This window comes from Perkinsus marinus, assembly GCF_000006405.1.
Source record: "Perkinsus marinus ATCC 50983 genomic scaffold scf_1104296955874, whole genome shotgun sequence".
NCBI lineage: Eukaryota > Perkinsozoa > Perkinsida > Perkinsidae > Perkinsus > Perkinsus marinus.
In genome coordinates this window covers 216,123-235,037 of record NW_003207677.1, presented here as the reverse complement: position 1 = coordinate 235,037, position 18,915 = coordinate 216,123, and the positions used below count along the sequence as shown (strand labels likewise).

General features: G+C 47.9%; 6 protein-coding genes across 6 annotated transcripts in view; 4 read left to right on the top strand and 2 right to left on the bottom strand.

The window, feature by feature from the left end:
• Positions 1–1,313, bottom strand: part of Pmar_PMAR020449 (hydroxyproline-rich glycoprotein precursor, putative) — a gene marked incomplete at both ends in the record, with an annotated part of 4,060 nt that extends 2,747 nt beyond the window's left edge. The window contains 11 exons of the mRNA XM_002775426.1: positions 29–123; positions 179–253; positions 307–390; positions 443–520; positions 567–623; positions 672–716; positions 802–843; positions 893–937; positions 987–1,055; positions 1,145–1,183; positions 1,232–1,313. Coding sequence (XP_002775472.1) covers positions 29–123; positions 179–253; positions 307–390; positions 443–520; positions 567–623; positions 672–716; positions 802–843; positions 893–937; positions 987–1,055; positions 1,145–1,183; positions 1,232–1,313 — 711 coding nt within the window. The remainder of the gene's footprint in view (positions 1–28; positions 124–178; positions 254–306; positions 391–442; positions 521–566; positions 624–671; positions 717–801; positions 844–892; positions 938–986; positions 1,056–1,144; positions 1,184–1,231) is intronic.
• A 6,572-nt stretch (positions 1,314–7,885) lies between these two features.
• On the top strand, positions 7,886–11,204 carry Pmar_PMAR020448 (hypothetical protein). The gene is made up of 6 exons (XM_002775425.1): positions 7,886–7,992; positions 9,208–9,628; positions 9,675–9,792; positions 9,916–10,105; positions 10,161–10,240; positions 10,338–11,204. Exons 1-6 carry the CDS (start codon positions 7,902–7,904, stop codon positions 10,797–10,799), a joined length of 1,362 nt encoding a protein of 453 aa, XP_002775471.1. The 5' UTR covers positions 7,886–7,901; the 3' UTR covers positions 10,800–11,204.
• Positions 11,205–12,199: 995 nt separating this feature from the next.
• Pmar_PMAR020447 (fatty-acyl elongase, putative) lies at positions 12,200–13,726 on the top strand. Its single transcript, XM_002775424.1, has 4 exons — positions 12,200–12,439; positions 12,494–13,052; positions 13,103–13,193; positions 13,241–13,726. Exons 1-4 carry the CDS (start codon positions 12,239–12,241, stop codon positions 13,335–13,337), a joined length of 948 nt encoding a protein of 315 aa, XP_002775470.1. The 5' UTR covers positions 12,200–12,238; the 3' UTR covers positions 13,338–13,726.
• Positions 13,727–13,834: 108 nt separating this feature from the next.
• On the top strand, positions 13,835–15,205 carry Pmar_PMAR020446 (fatty-acyl elongase, putative). Its single transcript, XM_002775423.1, has 4 exons — positions 13,835–14,069; positions 14,118–14,676; positions 14,721–14,811; positions 14,855–15,205. Exons 1-4 carry the CDS (start codon positions 13,872–13,874, stop codon positions 14,940–14,942), a joined length of 936 nt encoding a protein of 311 aa, XP_002775469.1. The 5' UTR covers positions 13,835–13,871; the 3' UTR covers positions 14,943–15,205.
• A 1,284-nt stretch (positions 15,206–16,489) lies between these two features.
• Pmar_PMAR020445 (hypothetical protein) lies at positions 16,490–18,813 on the bottom strand (the record flags this gene model as incomplete). The annotated part of the gene is made up of 11 exons (XM_002775422.1): positions 16,490–16,566; positions 16,614–16,691; positions 16,740–16,843; positions 16,886–16,975; positions 17,022–17,114; positions 17,169–17,301; positions 17,347–17,421; positions 17,468–17,534; positions 18,491–18,640; positions 18,688–18,752; positions 18,798–18,813. The coding sequence occupies 11 exons, from the start codon at positions 18,811–18,813 to the stop codon at positions 16,490–16,492; spliced, it is 948 nt and encodes a 315-aa protein (XP_002775468.1).
• Positions 18,814–18,851: 38 nt separating this feature from the next.
• The window catches only part of Pmar_PMAR020444 (hypothetical protein), a gene marked incomplete at both ends in the record, with an annotated part of 232 nt that continues 168 nt past the window's right edge, over positions 18,852–18,915 (top strand). Inside the window, one exon of the mRNA XM_002775421.1 lies at positions 18,852–18,915. Coding sequence (XP_002775467.1) covers positions 18,852–18,915 — 64 coding nt within the window.

The following is an 18,915-nucleotide window of genomic DNA, read 5'->3' as shown; positions in this document are numbered from 1 at the left end:
TTCTTCGATTCTGACAGCACCACAGTACACAGTAAAGAGCCACGAGATCCACCTTACTCTTGGAGGGCTTCTTGGCTACCACAACCTCCTCCGCCTCCTCTTCCCCAACAGGTTGTGCCTTCCCTAAAGACAAGCGAACAAGGATTAACAGCCACCAATGAGCAAACAGGAACATTACTCTTGGAGTGCTTCTCCTTTTTCTCCTTTGGAGCTGCAGCTTCCTCCTCTTCCTCCCCTAAAGCCTTGCGATGCTCTAAAAACAGACACATACCAGCATGCTCCTCCCCGCTATCTTATCGTTAATACTCTTGGAGTGCTTCTTCTTTTTGGGTGCCTCCTCTTCCTCAACAGCCTTCTCCTCCTTCTCTTCCTCGACATTCTTGAGATGCTCTGATCGAGGCGAAAATGAACCCAACGAAGCCGTAATGTCTACTCATAGTACTCTTCGAGTGCTTTTTCTTCTTAGGCATCTCCTCCTCAACCTCAACGGCTTCCTCCTCCTCCTCGACAACCTCATGCTCTAAAAACTCAATAAGTCCATCATCGCTCTCTGGCCACTACACTACTCTTAGAATGTTTCTTCTTTTTCTTCTTCTCAGGTTCAGCCGAGTCCTCTACAGGAACTGCAAGAGAAAGACTCTCCCCCGGTCCACCTATACGCCCTACACTACCGGCAGCAACAGCCTCCTCGGCATCCTCTTGCTGGTGGCGATTCTCTGAAGAAAGAGCACACGCAGCATCCCCCAGTGGCACATAGAGACCATCACGAAGAGATTAATCCCGAATCGTTTCCCAAGCTACTCTTAGAATGCTTCTTTTTGGTCTTCTTCTCAATTGTGACCTCTGAGAAATAAATCGCATCACGATTACGCAAAATCCAATTCCTAATCACCTTCAACAGCCTCTACCTCTTCCTCAGGCTCATCCGTCTTCCTCTCTGAATAATAAAGCAACTGTAAAAACGATGGATGAGAACCCCGTACTACTTTTTGAATGTTTATTCTTCTTCTTTTTGACAGGCTCCAAGGACTCGACAAGTTCCTCCTCCTCCTCACCTACACACAAGACACCTTTCACCACAGTTCATCGCGAACAGGTCAGCGCGAGATGGACGACAACACAGTAGTTGGATTAACGTTATTACCCTCGATAGGCGCGGGTTCGATCTCTTCGGCCTTGCGCTCTGAAAGAGATAGCAATAGAGTAGGGGAGGGGAGGCACTTCTTCTTACTTTTGGAGTGTTTCTTCTTCTTCTTTTTCTTTAACTCAACATCCTCCTCCTCGACGACTGCGGGGGACGGGAAGCGAGCCATAGAAGATGGCGGATAAAAGTTGACTATTTTACGGTAATGCCAATCAGGAAGGGCCTCCATGTAAGAGGAATTTGCGACAAGTGCAGTTGCGCATCCTGTGGCAGGGGGCAGCTGCATGGATCAGTAGTCGGTAGGGTCTACCTCACTACGGGTTTACATCTGTTCTGTAGTTAGTATGTAGCGCGAGGAGATAGAAAAAATGGAGCAACCGGGGATCGAACCTGCGAAAAAAACGTGACTTGGAAGTTCCATACGTACTGCTGCTGCGCGGAGGCCACGGATTATAGCGTATAAACCACAGTCAGGCACAAGGAGTCGTCTCCGTCGAGTGTATTGGAGGGCACGAAGTGCTAGGAAGTGCAAATCACGAGCTAAGAGCGCGCGCCCGAGATGTACGATTGTTCCCTAAGTGATGTTGCGATGGATTGAAGGGTAGCGATTCCGAGGCGATATGAGTCCTGTGTAGTTGTTGGTCCACTTGGATCATTGTATTTTTTTTTCTCGTTCCGTCTTCGACTAGAATGAAATCCTGGTGCCTGCACGGTACAGACTGTACCGGCCGATAAAACTTCGGCGAGGGGCAAGCTGGCTACAGAAATGTTGGAAAATGGTTGAGGTCGTCGAGTAGATTCCTGAGGACATTTTGCGGGAAGGCAGCGTTGGCTGGGAATGTGGTCCTCTATTTATTTGCATTCCTAGCCTAGGAATCCTAGAACCGCTATGGCGCATTTCGGCTCATGCACAGGCGACCCAGAAGTCATTCGTGTCGTTGGCGAACGGAGTGACTCGCTTTGGGGGTTATGGTTGTTCCTATGTTTGGCACTGTTGGACGGCTTTCGAGCTTCTGAGTCACACTGTCTAACCAGAGTGCATCGTCTGTCCTATAGAAATCCTCCGAGGGCGTGTATCATCGTTGACGCGTCTCCTCCGGGAATAGGCGGTATTCTAAGGGGGCCTCCCCATGCGAAAGTAACTCCAATCTCTTACTTTGCCGATCTCATTTGGGACAACGACGTGGCGACTCTTGGGGTTGAACGTGGATCCTGCAGTACTCAGTCATGTTTCGAGCTTCTGGCCATCACCGTCGCCCTGAAGCTGTGGGTTTCGTGACTCGCCGACTGCAGCCGAATGGTCTTCGAGACGGATTTCCTTGGAGGCCAGTGTTATGATGAGACAATGGTCATCGACAAAGATTATGAACCGGCTCGCCGTAAAGGTCGCGCTGATAGCTGCACTCGACCGTAAAATGGTTCTCTGCCCGCTGCGAGACGAGAAGTTTTGGTCAGAGGCCGTTCCAACCCCTATTGCCCGGCACGATGGCCTAGCTGTGTGCGGAAGAGCCGGTGGTTGATTCGCTCAATGTTTCCGAGTCGATTTGCTAGAGGTAGCTCAATTGCTCAGTTTGCAACTCAGTTCTGGGTCGCGCTGTGACCGTGCGTAGCTGTTCGGGGACAGTGGCTCGTCCACGATGGTTCTTGTCGAAGCGGGCTGTGTGCATCACTTCGCCTAGCTCTCGGTCGCGCTGTGACCATGCGTAGCTGTTCGAGGGCAGTGGCTTGTCCATGATGGGACTCGTCGGAACCGGACTGTATACAATGTACATTATACATCTGTTCGCCTAGCTCTCGGTCGCGCTGTGACCATGCGTAGCTGTTCGAGGGCAGTGGCTTGTCCATGATGGGACTCGTCGGAGCCGGACTGTATACAATGTACATTATACATCTGTTCGCCTAGCTCTTGGTCGCGCTGTGACCATGCGTAGCTGTTTGAGGGCAGTGGCTTGTCCATGTTGGGACGCGCTGGAGCCAGACTATATACAACGTGTTATACATCGGTTTGCCAGCTCTGGGTCACGCTGTGACCACGCGTAGCTGAGATGGTGGCTCGTCCACGATGGGACTCATTCAAACTCTGACATCAGAGTCGAATCTTTAGACTAAAGACTTTAGTGCATCAAAGTCATTCATATTAGGGTAGCACCGCGACCACGTGTTGCTATTTGTCCCTTTGGGGGGAGTGTGTGTTGGCTGTAGAGGACTTGCGGTGGTGCAGGCGATTGCCTTTTGATCTGGTTGATAGATCGGCACTCGCGGTCGCGACGTGACCGCGGTTCGCACCTTCGTAGCAGTGGCTGGCAGCCACTGGCTGCCCACGATGGGGTAAGCTGGAGCTAGACTATGCCTGAGGCGTTTCTCGTCCGTATCCCCCAATGGCTACATTTGGGCCTCGGTGGCAATTGTGTATACGGACTCCGGCGACTAATCCGGGAGTCTGGTGGAGAGTTGTTATTCGTTACATGCCAGAACGCCGCGGCAGCCCTCTAAACACCAGCCGGGGCAGCATCATGAGAGTGAGGCGACTGTTGCGGCCGGGAAATGTCGAAGGACGTCGGCAGGCGAGGCAGAAGCTGCGGGCGAGCATGTTTGCGACATCAACACGTCGATCGAACGACTCGAGGGTAAAATTGTGGATCGAAGTGTGTGAAGAGCATGGTTTGTTGCCATTTCTCATTACTTACGAGTCACTGGAGACGCGGAGGCTTGTTCCCAGAGCTCGCTGCTCGGAGCCTGTAGAGAGCCTGTCCAAAGAGAGAGAAACGGGCACCCAAGGGAGGGCTGGGGACTCCCTGGCGAGTTAGGCCGGTAAGCCCGACAGAGCTGAGAGCAGTGCTGCCCAATCCCCACAGCCCACAGGGGAAACGCAGAGCGGCTAGCTACATCCACAGGAGCTGGTTCCTGTTGAGGGAGCGTGATGTGTGATCTCAAACTGTCAGACGTCGCAGTGGACGAGGGAAACAAAAGAGTGGGACTGATATCTAGGGAGTTGGTGGTACATGTGTACAGGATATCGGGAGAAATCGACTGTGAGTTTTGCCCGAGAGGAGTAGCTCGAATACTGCTGGATATGAGGCGCACAGAGTAGGGGTCTGTGGAAGATCAGCCTCTAATCGATGCTCTAGGCCAACCTCTGCGGAAATCAACTTTACGAGAGTGGTTCCGAAGAAACTTGGAGATGGCAGGGATTTGTGGGCCGACCGTTTTCTGCTTGCACAGTCTGCGACGGGGTGGGTGCCACATGCTGACAAGAGCTGATTTCGAAGGCAGCCAAATCAGAGCGTTTGGACGGTGGTCTAAAGACTCGTCGTGCGTCAACATATACATCAAAGAAGCACTTCTTGTGATGAGCTCAACTTTTGCCGGGTCGGCCTGCAGGCGAACGAACAGCTGCGGCAGGTGCGAGATGGGAGTTTGCGGATACGGTCCGACTCACCGGTGCTGGAACTTCCCACATTCCGAAGAGACGGAGAGCGAGGGCTGGCCGTAGATGGTGTCAACTTCGAGCAGTGCCGTGAATCATTGGCTCAGAAGGGGCCAGCAGCTGCAGACGATGCCTGATCCAGCACGGGCATGGTTGCGCCGTATATACTTGATTTGATGGCAGAGCTATCTGATAGCAGTAGAAGGTGGGCTGATTCAGCCCAACAGCTCTCTTGTGTTAGCAGACAGTAGAAGCGGATCTAGATCGTTCAGGAATTCCTCATCTCAGCGGTAGTGTGTTACTGTGCCCCCATCATGCCATGGATGATCCGGATCCCTTGTTGGGTGAGGCAGGTCCCTTGGTGAGTTGGATAATTGTGGATCTGCTGATGGCAGAAATCATGGCTCCACTCTCCATCGGGACCTCGCGGTATCACGGATCATTTCATGGCCCAAGGGCGGGACTGTCGAGTTCGACAAGTGGGTGGGAGTGCGATGAGCGACGTGCTTTGCATCTATTTTATTATATAGGCTACGGCCTAATGGCTGCTACCGTCACGAGGGTGCTCATACTGAGAGGCTTCCTGAGTCGAGTTTGACATTATCTCTCCGTCTGTCGTTGTTGGCTACTGCTGGCTGTATCCACTCATGCCTTGTACTTTTAATAGCGCCTTCTCTTTGGGGTGTCTGCCTCGTCAATGTATTAATACTACACGGCTAGTATTAATATTATCGTTAGTTCTCTGTAGCGCTGATTCATAGCCTACACAGATTTTAGTAGGCGCACCTTTTCTGTGTCCTACCTGAAGAGTTGACAAGAAGGATCGACGTTAACAGCGAGGGGAAGAGCCAACAGAAGTAGCTCATGGTACCGTTGAATGGTTCGTGCTAGTGAATTTGTCCTCTGGCTGTATGACGACCTGTTGTGTTCAGTTTCTACTGTAGAAACTCTACAGTTAATAAACTGTGTGTATGGTATATCTTCTCGTTAGCGCATAATAGTATTTTCACGACTGACTTGGGCATGCTTGTGTGGAATTATGGGAAACAGCTTGTTTCAAACAAGTGAACAATACAACAGCATAGAAAATACGGCAAAATGATAACATAATTTTCAAAATATGAGTGAACAATGCCAAGTCCTGGCCGTTCAGTAAAGCAGCCCATTCTGGAGTATATTCCCCTACTGTCTGCTATCTGCCCGATAGAGGGGCGCCTTCACAATGGGAGGAATATAATCAAGTGGCATTTGACGACATCATTAATTTGTTATAGTGCGGGGGGGCATTCGTATTCTGCAGCTGTTTAGTGCCGTTGATGTCATCGTCATCGCAAACGGCAGTGATGGGCCCTTCGAATGGTAGCGTCGGGATAGACTTTATATTTGGGTATAGTAATGTGCCCAAGATAAGGAGGAGGCAGAGCAAGGTGTGACACCGCGCAGTGTCACCGTCACTTCTGACTCGCAGCATCAGGCCTGTCTTTTCTGGCTGGGGCCATCGAGGGAGGAGCGGGGCCGGAGGCAGAGAGGAGGACGCAATGGCAGCTTACTTTCAGTTAAGCTCAATGATAGAATCATACAACTGGTAATACTACTTATGGGGGGGAGGGTGTATGGTGAGTCGGGTTACTGCGCTATTGGGAATTTCCCAATGGGAAATGTAAACTCCCATGTGATACAAGGAGTTGAATTTAAGGTATGAGTCATTCGATATTCGAGTTTGCCAACTGTTCTGATTATTGTGTGGTTTTCTGTATAACCCTTATGGGTTATCCTTGTGTGTAGATAGGCCCCCTATCAACGACAGTGGTTAGCCTACAGGCCATGGTATCGACTCCAGCCCCACTGGCTGTGGCCTGCATACCAATAATCATACCATTAACGATTGAAGTGGACCGCATGGGATTCCCATTGACGTGAGCCTCTCGAACGCCTTCACAGCTGAGGTCTTGTCTTCACACAGGGATGCGGGTAAATCAGCAATGAAGGGCCTCTTGATCAGCAGCGTTCTACAAGGCTCCCTCGGTGAGCTTCTTACTCAGCAGCGGCCGGTGCTCATTTCTATCGTTCAGGTGTAGTGGAGTTCCTGATGGGTGATCTTGTCACAGGTTTCGTCAATACGTTGATGGCAGGCATCGGCATGTGAGTTTGCAGTGCGAATGTCAACCCTAATGTGGGACGTAGGTACTCTACTCAGCCACAGGGGGTATCTTGGCTGCCCAGCTATACCGTTATCTGTTTCATCAACGGTTCTATTCAAGTGAAGAATGGCTCGTAGACTGGGGCATTCAATACTTCACTGTTCAGTTCCTCGGCCTTATCGAGCGGTTCGCGTATGGTCATGGGCCTATCTTTGCTGGCGCGGCGCCTCTCATCATGAACTATGTCCATTTGGCAGCGATACTGCATCCTGTCCTTAATATGGCCAGTGTATACTATGGCTGGACCCTACTTAAGGAGCTTAGAGACAGCTATATAGCCGGAGCGACTAATGTGAGGTGCCTCTTATATGGACTACATCCTGCCATTTCTAAGGTCAATAACGTGAGTCCGGATAGGCTAAGGGGTGATGTATCGAGGGTCGACCGCGGCAATATGGAAGGCAGTCTGTTTGGGAATCAAGCCACGAGTTTCCAAGCCTTCTCAGGAGAGGGTGAAGCCAATAGATCTACTCATTCATGATCAGCTATGACGCATCTCTCAGGGTTCCGTCTTGGTGACAGCTCACCTGGAAGAGTCACCATTATGCCGGGCCAGAGTGACGTGAGAGATACGACGCTGGGCAGTGATCAGTAACGATATTCATTTTGATCAAAACAACATGATTTGTTATTACAAGCCTCTTCCTTGAGTTTTACGGATAGTGAGTGAAGCCCCTCAAGTGGAGTAGAGTTGTGATGACCACACTAAAAGAGTAGACAACGGCATAATCGCGGTATGCAAAATACACGCACGAGCCAGCGTTCCATAATATATAGTGTGCGGTACGGTTCCTTTTCCAGGCTCAATGCCTGTTCACTCTCCTCTGATACTCTCTCTTTACGACTTGCGCCACTTGTTCGTGAAGTTTCAGGAAAGACGCTCACTCTGTCGCACCCATATGTAGAGTGTTTTATTGATAAGTCTTCTCTGCATCGCGCTGGACCACGATTCTATAGGGGGTTAGTATACTGTCCCGTATATGAAAGGGGAAAATGAGTCTGTTCTCGATCCTGATGTTAACCATATAGCTGAAATATGCGGGGCTAGAAATGAACCTCGTTTTGTGAGACTACCTTGACATTACGGTCTGGCTCAGAGGTGGTGTTCTTTTCAGGTTGTTTCTTATGAATGGGGTCTCACTCAAGTAGGAGTGCCCCCCTCCCTTCAACATTGCTGTTATTCCTATGGGTCATCGTCGACCGAGTAATGGCTGCTTCTAGTAATAACTGGGATTTGGGTATTGATAGGGTGTTTTGTTATGACTCTCGTCGTAAAAAAACCATCACAAATTCTGTTAAATCCCCTGCTGAGATAACCCGTCTCCATGACATTTTGCGATGGGTCCCTCCCAGAAGGTGAATGATGAAGAAGACACGTCTGTTGTAGCTTCTCTGTTATTATAAGTCGGGTAGGGGAGTAATATTAGAATACCACACTTGTTCAATATTTATTTGGACACTTATAGTCGGAACGATTTCTATATTTGGGGCGGCTATGCCATCCCGAAATATCTCTTAGCGCAATCATTTTCTCGGGTGGGGCATCTATACCACGTCAAGACAGGCATGTGTTGAGTCCATTCCTCCGGTTGGGGCAACTATGCCACGTCAATAAATGCATGTGTTGAGTCTATTCCTTCGGTTGGGGCATCTATGCCACGTCAATACATACATGTGTTGAGTCCATTCTTCCGGTTGGGGCAGCTATGCCACGCCAAGATATGTCTGGGTAGAACCAATCTCCCTAAACGGGGCAGCTATGCCATCTCAATATATGCCTCAAACTAGCCGGCGTACCCCGCCCGATCGTCCGTATGCCATCTCACGACGGATATTGTATAATACATCAAATCGGGAGTACTGAGATGGCCAGCCATTATTATTATATAGTTAATAAGATTATATGATAAAATAGTATATGATATATAATATATGATTAATGATATATCATATTATCGACAAAATAACGATATTGGTGTTATATTACTATTAATACATATAGGAGTTGCTCTCAAGCAGGATTCCAATCATCGATAGCAGAGTTAAGCTCCGTTATTCCTCTCAAGCGGCGTTACTTCGCGGTATTGTCATGAAATTCGCAGTCTTACGTCGTGGTCTTGTGGTATTATGAGGCATTTCTCGATGCGGCATTGCCGGCTTGTCTGGTCGAAACTGATTGTACTGAGGTATATTCTATAGTCCCATCTTGAAGAACCTCGGTCAGAGAAATTCATCCTGCCGAGGGCAAAATAAGCCTTTAAGGGACGCAATGTACTAGGTTGTGTTATGAGAGTAATCCACGATATTTAGCCACCGCGTTGTGCCATACTAGATGCTAGTGGTACGGCTCGGTGTAGATTAAGAGTCGTATATAATATAGTTGAACTTTGTTTACGAAGCTTCTTGCTACGTAAGGAGAATTGCTCGCTGTGTAGGTCCTAGGCTGTCATATCCAGTACCACAACGAAGGCTTGGTGATCAACCGTCTGCGTCCAGTGTAACCACGGAGACTAAGCCGAGATGGGAGAAGACTGTGGTAGCTGAAAGAAACCATAAACAGCAGACCCTGGTTGAGGCCGCTCCTGAAAGCCCACCTGTTACCGTCAACGGCTCGATAAGGGAATCTACTGCTACCAATCAGCCTAGCCATATGGTATCGGGTGGTCCTTCTGGTCCAAGAGTAACGCCCTCTTCCCTTGGAGATGGGTCAACGTCCAAAATCGCCCAACCGTCAGCTGGTTTCAAGCATATAGTATGTCCGACGGCCGAGGCATGTTCTATTTCACTGTCCGTGCCGGCTGGTATAGACTCCACCCTTATTGCCCATCCCACAGATGACACCAGACGCCGCGTCATGTAGGTTCTTGGCCAGAGGTAGTTTTCTCACTGCCATCATCGTCAGGTCGGGGTTTGGGCAAGAGGTTGATTTCGGTCTTTCCGGCATTGAAGCGCGCCGCCGTGCTCCTCCCCAAGTTGATAATCTCATGGCCGAATACGCTTATAGTCGCATCGTAGTGAAGGTAGTGCAAGGGGACTTAGCAGTGATTGTGCGGAAGCATAGTTATTGAGCATCTCTGTCTAGGATCGCTGCGGACCGTCATCTCCCTAGTATGCAGTTACTTTTGTAAATATTCGATCTTCAGGTGTTCACTTATGCGCCCTACGCCCTCGGAGTGGGTTCTTATGATCTCATCTTATTCGGCAACAACAGTATTTTTGAGGAGTATGTAGGACAGTTGGTAGTGATGGATCTCAACTACTGCGTTACCGAAGGGGACCATGATACCCTATTTGACCATCTTGTCGCCTACAGTAACGATGTGGCTGCAAATGGTAATGTGTGGAATATTGAACAAGGGCTGAGTGTTGAATTCTTGTTCCATCGTAGATCATGGTGGCTTCATCTATCCCACGACACAGCCCCCTGAATCTCCTCGCGGACCATCCGAACGGATGTCATCACCAATGGTAACTACTACAGACCTTCCAACTTCAGGACCTCCAGAAGGTATGGTGTGAGCTAGGAAAGGAAAACCGTGAGTGATTGTTCTCAGGGGTTCATCAGCCTAACGACGGAACCACCGAGGGTGATGCTGGTTCGAATGCCGAGTCGCCTGATTCTAGGATCGGACCAGGAGATATAGCAGGAATAGTCTGCGGAGTCCTGCTGGCCGCCATATCGGGTTGCCTCATTACCTGGTTAATCTTTAAGCTATGTCGTGGTAAACAGAGGGAAGAGGAGAGAGACCTAGTCGGAGCTGCTGATGGTGGTGGAGGAGGGGCTCATGCGTTCTATGACAACTGTGTCGATTTGGAGTCCGTAGACCCTCTAGAGTCCCTAGACTTACCTGCTCCGACACCCCCCTCTGTGGTACTATACCCTAGCCCAGAACCATCTACTGTATGTTCATCTCCTCTTGCCCGGTCGGAGTACATCAGTGACGACCCCAATATAGACGTGGAGTTACGAAGGGCCGCTGGCCAGGTTCTAGCCGATGTGCGTTGTCCGTCCTTCGAGGAACGTTGAGTGTGTTGCCGGGTTGAGCCGCGCATTTCTTATAGTTCTCGCTCTGCTGACGACACTCTGGCCCTACTGTTCGAGATCTGTTCGTGGTGGAAGGTCAGCATCGGAAGTCGTTGAATTGATAGTTATTTTTGCGGACTGAACTCTTACTTCCTATTTGCTTATGGATCTCTGATATCGTCAACTGAACACAGTTTTTGTATTGTCCTTCTTGTATGTAGTATATTTAGTAGTGTTCCCCATGTTGCCTCTCGAGCCAACGGACACTCTCAATGTTGCTTAGTCTCCTATAGACCTCTGTGGGTGATCTATCGTTCAGTCTTGGTAGGCTTGGTGAGGCTCTGGGTTAGAGTTACGGCACTTGAATATCCATTCTCCAATTCTTACTAATATCTCTTCGTGTTCGTGTAGTTCTTAAGTCATTGTGGAACCTTCTTTCCGTCCCCCTCATTGTCTTGTGTTATGTAGTGGGTAAGATGAAGCGACGTGCTTCCTATGGGACATGTGTACTATCGCATACGTGCCAGTATCAGCATGAGTTGATATCAGTGTGATACTCAGCAACTTACTCCAAAAACAGGAGGCTCAAGGATGTTTTCTTGCTAGTCTCCACGAACACAGAATTTGCCAAATGCCATGATGACCATCGCGGGAGTCTCTGAGGATCTTGGATTCACCCACGTCATGTAGGACAACCCCGCGGAGGACCCATTTTCAGTTAACTGTGTGAGCCGTTTCTAGATCTCGTCAATAGACAATATATCGAGTCAGTGATGGTATTGAAGAAGGCTGGGCCGGTGCGAATTCCATTTTGACTCTCGAAAATGCCATGACCGGGGTTCGAACCGGAGACCTCTGCATGAAAGCTGTGTCTGTGTTCGATTGAGTTTCTAAGCTGTGTTTGATTACCTAGCTAGTGTTCCTCATGTCCTCGTAGTCCCTCGCTCGAGGATGCCTCATCATGTTAACGACCATTATGAATAGCTTCCTATACGTTCAAGTCTACGTTCTGTTCTTGGGTTGTCGCGCGCCACGAAATTATCGCTCCTAAGCTTTCAATGAAAGTCTTTAATGCGGTAGCGTTCTCCCGAACAAGACCCTGCCTCCTCCTTCTCCTCCCTCGCGGAGCCTTAGTGTCGTGTCGGTAGGACCCTTCGACCCGTTAGCCGTAGAGGGTGTAAGCTTTCAAGCGTTCGGTGCGGGCATTCTCGTTTGTGGGGGGAAGTGGCGACGTCACGTCTCGTCAACTGTCTCTCGTTGTGCCCTCCTCGTGAGCGGTGAACTCTCCCTCTGTCTTCAAGTCTAGTAGGTTCTATATTCGTGACCGAGAATAAGCTTGGTATCAGCTTACTGTTAGACTCCTCCTTGAGGTCCATAAAATTGTTGTATTAGTTTCCTTTTTTCCTCATCGTTCTGCTATAGGCAACTATCCTTTCTCAATAATGAACTTCCCAGCCGACAACCTTATGCAGGATTATCGAGACAAGCATTGGAACGATATCTGGATCAAGCCATTGATCTCCGATTCGTCCACTCATGGTTTCAAGGATCTCACTTATCAGGATGTTACCCCCACGTGGTTAACGAAGATACTTTACCCGACTGATTGGGATAACTGGTCACCCGAATACACCAAGTTTACAGTAACAATGGCAACAACAACCTCTAGCTGTTGATGTTACTCGTTATTTTTTCAGACCCAAATTATGCGGGAGTACTGGTGGGTTTCTTGGGTGGTAGTCGCCTTGTACCTGATCGCTATTCCAGTTGGTCAACGTATTATGAAGAATCGTCAGGCGTTCAACTTGAAGAAGCCACTTGCCTTGTGGAACCTCTTCCTTGCCGTCTTCTCCTTTATTGGTGTCACTAGGACCGTTCCCTTGCTCTTGGCTGGTACCTGGCAGAATGGCCCTCTCTACTTCGTTTGCCGTAATGCTAGTGCTTCGTATGGCACTGGACCCGCTGGCTTGTGGATAAGCCTGTTTATGTACAGCAAATATGTTGAGCTTGTTGATACTGCCTTCTTGGTGTTGAGGAAGAGGAATGTTAACTTCCTTCATTGGTTCCATCATGCTACTGTATTGCTCTACTGTTGGCATGCAGGTGCCTATGAACAGCCTACCGGTATCTTCTTTGCTACTATGAACTATATGGTCCATTCTATTATGTACTTCTACTACTTCCTATCATCAGTTGGTCATAAGCCTAGGTGGGGACTAACTGTTACCATTCTACAGATCTCACAGATGTTTGCTGGTAGGCAACGTGGTTCAACTTCAACTGTTCATATCTCCTCCCTTTTTCAGGCATGTTCGTGGTAGCCGTGCACTACTACTCTATCTCACATGTTACCAACTGTGACGGTGCCTATGAGGATCTAGTTGCCGCCTTCTTGATGTAAGTCATAGTAAGTGTCGTTGTTGATACTTACCTCTCTATTATAGGTATACAGCTTATATGCTCCTCTTCGTACAGTTCTTCGTTGGACGTTATGTGGCTCCTAAGAAGGATGCCGTGAATGCTTCGAAAAAGTCAAACTAGTTGAGGGGATGATACTCGGTGTTTTTTCATCGGATAGCGTCCTATTATTGCAAATACTTGTTTACTGTCACTACTACTGATAGATCAGCAGTGATGGTAGCGCCTATTGGTTGGGCCCAGTAGGTATGTGAATTATACGGTGGAGGAGGAGTTGTTGTTGTTGGTATTCCGGGCAACTGGTGTGGTAGGAATAGGTTAGGTGGAAGTGTCGTTCTACCATGCCTTGATGATATTACCACTTTATTGTTGTTGTCGCTGTGGACTGCTGCTGATCAACTGTCGTGGTTATTTGCAGGGCATATTACTACTGCTATAATGTTGTAACTATCACTACTACTACCACTTCTACTTCCACTACTAATACAAACTATATAACATACAATGCTTCTGTCTTGTCCAATCGAGGCATAGTTAGTAGCAATTCACAAGAGTGTTGGGTTTACAGTTTTGGTCCTTAGCCCTTGGGAGGGAGGAACTACTCCATTCGTCATTAGCTCAGTGCGCTCCTTCACTACTCTTGTTAATCTGTCAATAATGATCGAACTGCCGTTTGATAACATCATGGACCGGTCCCCTGAGGTCTGGACTCAGATGTGGACCCGTGAAGAAGTCACCAATCAAACTTCTTATGGTTTTACGGATCCGTTATATACTGAGGCCCTGCCCGAATGGACTATACCATACATTGGTCCAGCGGCCTGGGAGGACTCCGAAACGGCCCTTGCTAAGATGGTAAGTAAATTCCCATTGGAGATCTCACGCATATGGTTTGATGTTTAGACGATGTTTATGCGCCATTATTGGTGGTTGTCTTATGTAGTGATCGGATTATATCTGATCGCGGTTCCTACGGGCCAACATGTCATGAAGAATCGCCAGGCATTCAAATTGAAGAAACCGCTAGCGCTGTGGAACCTCTTCCTCGCTGTCTTCTCATTTACTGGTATGTTACGTACATTACCTCATCTTCTCAATGGAACTTTCACGAATGGTCCTCTCTACTTCGTCTGCCGTAACGTTGGTGCCTCGTATGGGCCTGGCCCCACGGGCATTTGGGTCGGTCTGTTCATTTTCAGCAAGTACATTGAGCTTGTTGATACTGCCTTCTTGGTGTTGAGGAAGAGGAACGTTAACTTCCTTCATTGGTTCCATCATGCTACTGTATTACTCTACTGTTGGCATGCAGGAGCCTATGAACAGCCTACCGGTATCTTCTTTGCTACTATGAACTATATGGTCCATTCTATTATGTACTTCTACTACTTCCTATCATCAGTTGGTCATAAGCCTAGGTGGGGCCTAACTGTTACCATTCTACAGATAGCTCAGATGCTCATCGGTGAGTACCCCTGAAGACCCCGAATAGAAATATGCCGATTTCAGGTATGTTCGTCGTGGCCATTCACTACTACGCCTTGAGGACAGTTCCTCGTTGTGATGGTGCTACTCAGGACCTCTCTGCGGCATTCCTCATGTACTGCTGTCAATCTCCTTATGATCGATTCTCATTCATTCAGGTATACGGCCTACCTCATTCTTTTCGCACAGTTCTTCGTGGGTCGTTATGTAGTAGGAGGAGGAAGCAAGAAGGCCAAGAAGGAGTAGTCAGGACAGTTTATTCCTTCATCAGTCAGTGGCATTCCAGCGATACTATTATATACTCTATATGACTCTGCCTTATTATGCTCGTCCTCCCCTCTCACTCCAAACAGCACCCCAAGTGACCGCCGTCCATTGGAAGGGTATAAACCACTATAGCTAGGCATAGCGAGTTGTAGTGAGCCATTCGTATTTAATACACACCTAGAGCGGTGCTCATGGGAAAGAGTCTCTCCTAAATCTTCCTCCAGTTATTATCATTCCCCATCGCATTCACCCACAATGTCGAGTTACGTGGTCAATTCAGATAAGGGGAATATACAGGGCGGGTATGAGAGTGTCATCGATAAAGGCATCTGTGATAGTCTCTGATATATCAATAACACTTTGTCGCATTCACGGTGTGAAGATGCATATGTGCAGCTGTTGTTCGTGAAGTCGAGCTGGATGGTCGTAAGGCGAGTAGCGTCGGTAGTGCAGGATCCGGTATAGAGCTCCAATGCGGATAGGGCTGAAACTTATGTGATGTATATAATCCTCTTAGTGGACGATAGTGTTGATCAAGACGTTACGGTTTGGTGATGGTTATAAATGCTCACTTTGTCGCTAGTTAGATGGGGCCTGTCCGAACAGACCTATGCTGTTTGGTCGGTAGTGATAGTAGTACAGTAAGAGGTAATGATAGCAGTAAGATAATAAGATAAGAGGTAGTATAGATAAGATATATAGATAAGATAGTAGTAGGAGGCACCCCGAAGAGGTATGTTGAAGCTACTGGACCGAGCCGCGGAGGATTGCTTCTATAAGCACTTTTGTGAAGTAGCGCGATACGTTACTCGAGAGTGCCGATCTTGGAAGATGCTGTTATCGCCTGGTGGGTCTACTGCTTGCAATTTTCCTGCTAGCATGATTGAGCGAGTATTCCCCAACATTAAAACCAGACTAGACCCCATCACAGCTGAACTGTTGTTTCAAACACTGCAGACATCTACTCCACATAGACACAACATCAACCTAGCAGTGCTATAAACATCGTCAACAGCCCTCTGAACATTAGTTTGGACATGTGATGCTGGCAAGTCAGCGACTTCTGCTTCCTCCATCTGCATCTGCGCACACCAACGGCCATGGCAAGGCTCCGTGGATGTCGATTGAAGCCGCTGTTAAATCTCATCCGATTAACGTCAGCGTCGTCGAAGTCCTCCACTGTCAAGCTCTACCTCAATCTCGAAACACCTGTTGAATTTCAATGCATCAAGAGGGTCAACTATCGTCTCTGGCAATGTCACTTTACATGTCACCTTCAGTTGAAGTCCCAACAAAACCGAGAGACAAATATAAACAATAAAAACAAATATACTCGAGAGACAAGTCCGTGAGTATTCGTGGTAAGGATACGTGCCGGGAGGATGTACATGAGAAGGTGACTTTCAACTCAATACGACTGACGTTGAATAAACTGTACCGAGTAATCGTTCACTGAATGTTACGCGAGGAATGGTATCAAAAGGCGACCATTGTGACTTCAACAACAGAGAAACGTCATACTAGCGTCATACGAGGACCTCCGAGGCGGAATCCTCAATCACGAAGGTGTCGTCAATATCAGTGTAGTCACTGCCAAACCGAGCTGAAGGTGAACACCATGTACACACTCAACAGCATATACTTCCCTACTTGATCGAATCCTTCCATAGAGCTGTGGAGCCGTAGTAGCCGCCTTGTTCCTCGCGTCATCCTCGTCCTCCTCCGTTACTAACATTATAACAGTGGCTTCCACAAGGCTATTCCGTATCGACCTACCCCCCTGGGTCCCGGCTTCTAAGGCCTCAAGATCAGGATGCTCCGGTATTGTTCCCATCTCAATCGACATCCTTCGGTCCCCCACTGGCGATACTCTCGGCGTCCTATATCGAAACTAGCCCCCACGCACCAACACGATTGAGTACTTCTTTGCCGACACCATAGCAAAGTCCTGCTTCTGCTCATACCACCGTAGGAAGCCCAGTCGCCTCATGATCCGGGGCGTTCGAATGTACCTACGACTGCTAAAGTGAGCAGCAAACTCTCAGTGCTAAGCCTTACATGTGGTACAGCCCCCACTGTTTGGTCACTATAATGATGGCCACTAAAACATCTACAGTGTAGTGAAAACGCGTCGCTACGATGACAAAATACCTACAAAACAAGAGGGGCGCAGATCCATGCCGACCCCCTGGGGCCCAGACCTACCCCAGAATAGCAGCAGCCCACCAGAGTACCGGCAAGAGCCGGCGGAATACAAAATGCAACAGGGCCCCTCCCCGATGGCGCCCACCTATCTGGCCATGGTTACCACCCTCTAGGGCTGTATACCCTCGGGCAGCTGTTCACACAACATTAGTAAACGACTAACACTGAGTAGACGTACTTGCATCTACTGCTAGGAAACCATAGCCGTACTCAGTCCATATAAGGGCCATCAAAGTGAAGTTAGCTGCGTGCCCTGTAATAGTAAAAATCGAATGACACAATGCTCCTACTGGTACTACCCGAGAAAAGGATGTCCCCACACGTGAAACGGATGCCCAGCACAATCTTGACGGCCTCTAGCAGGACCTAAAGGGCATGGGGTCCATAGTGACGAAGAACCAAGTGGTTTACGTTCTCGTCCGGACTCGAAACGTTAACACATAGTTGGTAAGGTGGTGGGAGCAATGTTACAATAATAGTTGCACTCCGTAACAGAAATACTGAGCCCTGGATCGCCAGGAAACGGAGTATCTACCAGCGACGACACACGGGCTCAAGGGGTGTAGGATAGAGACTCCTCTTACCACTTTCCGTCGCTTCGGGTGGAGTAATAAGACCTGAATAGTGACCATTACTGCATTCTTATCTTATTGAGATTCTTGCGGGGCGTTCCAAGTATGAATAGTGGTATTTCACAGGTCCTAGTATAAATGGAGAATGAAAAATTATACTACTTTCTACTCAATCATTGACTGCCTGTTGGACCCGTCAAGGTTGTGGCACAGAGTTAGCTCAGCCCCTCCGTGAGCCTCGATACTATCGTGATAATGAGCAATGATCGTATATAGTCATAGTTAGATATAGTGATAAATACTTAGTAAAATAAATAGTAATATATTTAGTGATACAAGAGTAATATATTCAGTGATATAAGAGTAATAAATTCAGTGATATAAGAGTAATATAAGAGTGATATAAGAGTAATAAATTCAGTGATATAAGAGTAATATAAGAGTGATATAAGAGTAATAAATTCAGTGATATAAGAGTAATATAAGAGCGATATAAGAGTAATAAATTCAGTGATATAAGAGTAATATAAGAGTGATATAAGAGTAATATATTTAGTGATATAAGAGTAATATAAGAGTGATATAAGAGTAATATATTTAGTGATATATAGTTATTTAGTTATAAAAGATAATGATTGGAGATGTGAACCGTGAAAGGTCGCTATTCAGAAGTACTGTCATTATCAGTACTGCTGTCACGTTAATGAATATCCTTTATACGAATGATATCCCCTTGTCTGTCCCCATTACCGGAACCATAGTTCCCACCACAATGGCGATATTCCAGAAGTCGGCAAGGTGTGGTATCTCAATATGCGGGAGGAAATAAAATCCCAGGTCCGGTAGAAGCTCAGGGACTCGGCCGTGGTAGTGCTCGTTTTGAAATTTATCGACATATATCTAAACGTCACTGATGCCTCTCAGGAGAACACGTGAATATCCCCTACCTGGGAAATGCAGTTTACGTACGCACAAGCTGCCATCCAAAGGCACCCCGCGACCAACTGCCAACCTAGAGGAGAGAGACTCAATGATGAGTGATAGTGAATAGTAGTACATGCTAGTTGTTTCATAGGTAGAAATATGAAGTCGAATAGAGCACTGTGTGTAGGTTGCTGCTGCTGCCGGCCACTGAGCTGCTGAGTATCACCCCTCATAGTAAGGGGCCGCCGACT

Bases quoted from the DNA above. Each gene is read 5' to 3' on its own strand.
- Pmar_PMAR020447 (XM_002775424.1), top strand. From the start codon at position 12,239: ATGAACTTCCCAGCCGACAACCTTATGCAGGATTATCGAGACAAGCAT. The intron at 13,053-13,102 runs GTAGGCAACGTG...TCCCTTTTTCAG, and splicing joins GATCTCACAGATGTTTGCTG to GCATGTTCGTGGTAGCCGTG. The intron at 13,194-13,240 runs GTAAGTCATAGT...TCTCTATTATAG, and splicing joins CTAGTTGCCGCCTTCTTGAT to GTATACAGCTTATATGCTCC.
- Pmar_PMAR020448 (XM_002775425.1), top strand. From the start codon at position 7,902: ATGGGGTCTCACTCAAGTAGGAGTGCCCCCCTCCCTTCAACATTGCTG. The intron at 7,993-9,207 runs GTAATAACTGGG...CTCGCTGTGTAG, and splicing joins CCGAGTAATGGCTGCTTCTA to GTCCTAGGCTGTCATATCCA. The intron at 10,106-10,160 runs GTAATGTGTGGA...GTTCCATCGTAG, and splicing joins TAACGATGTGGCTGCAAATG to ATCATGGTGGCTTCATCTAT.
- Pmar_PMAR020446 (XM_002775423.1), top strand. From the start codon at position 13,872: ATGATCGAACTGCCGTTTGATAACATCATGGACCGGTCCCCTGAGGTC. The intron at 14,677-14,720 runs GTGAGTACCCCT...TGCCGATTTCAG, and splicing joins GATAGCTCAGATGCTCATCG to GTATGTTCGTCGTGGCCATT. The intron at 14,812-14,854 runs GTACTGCTGTCA...TCATTCATTCAG, and splicing joins CTCTCTGCGGCATTCCTCAT to GTATACGGCCTACCTCATTC.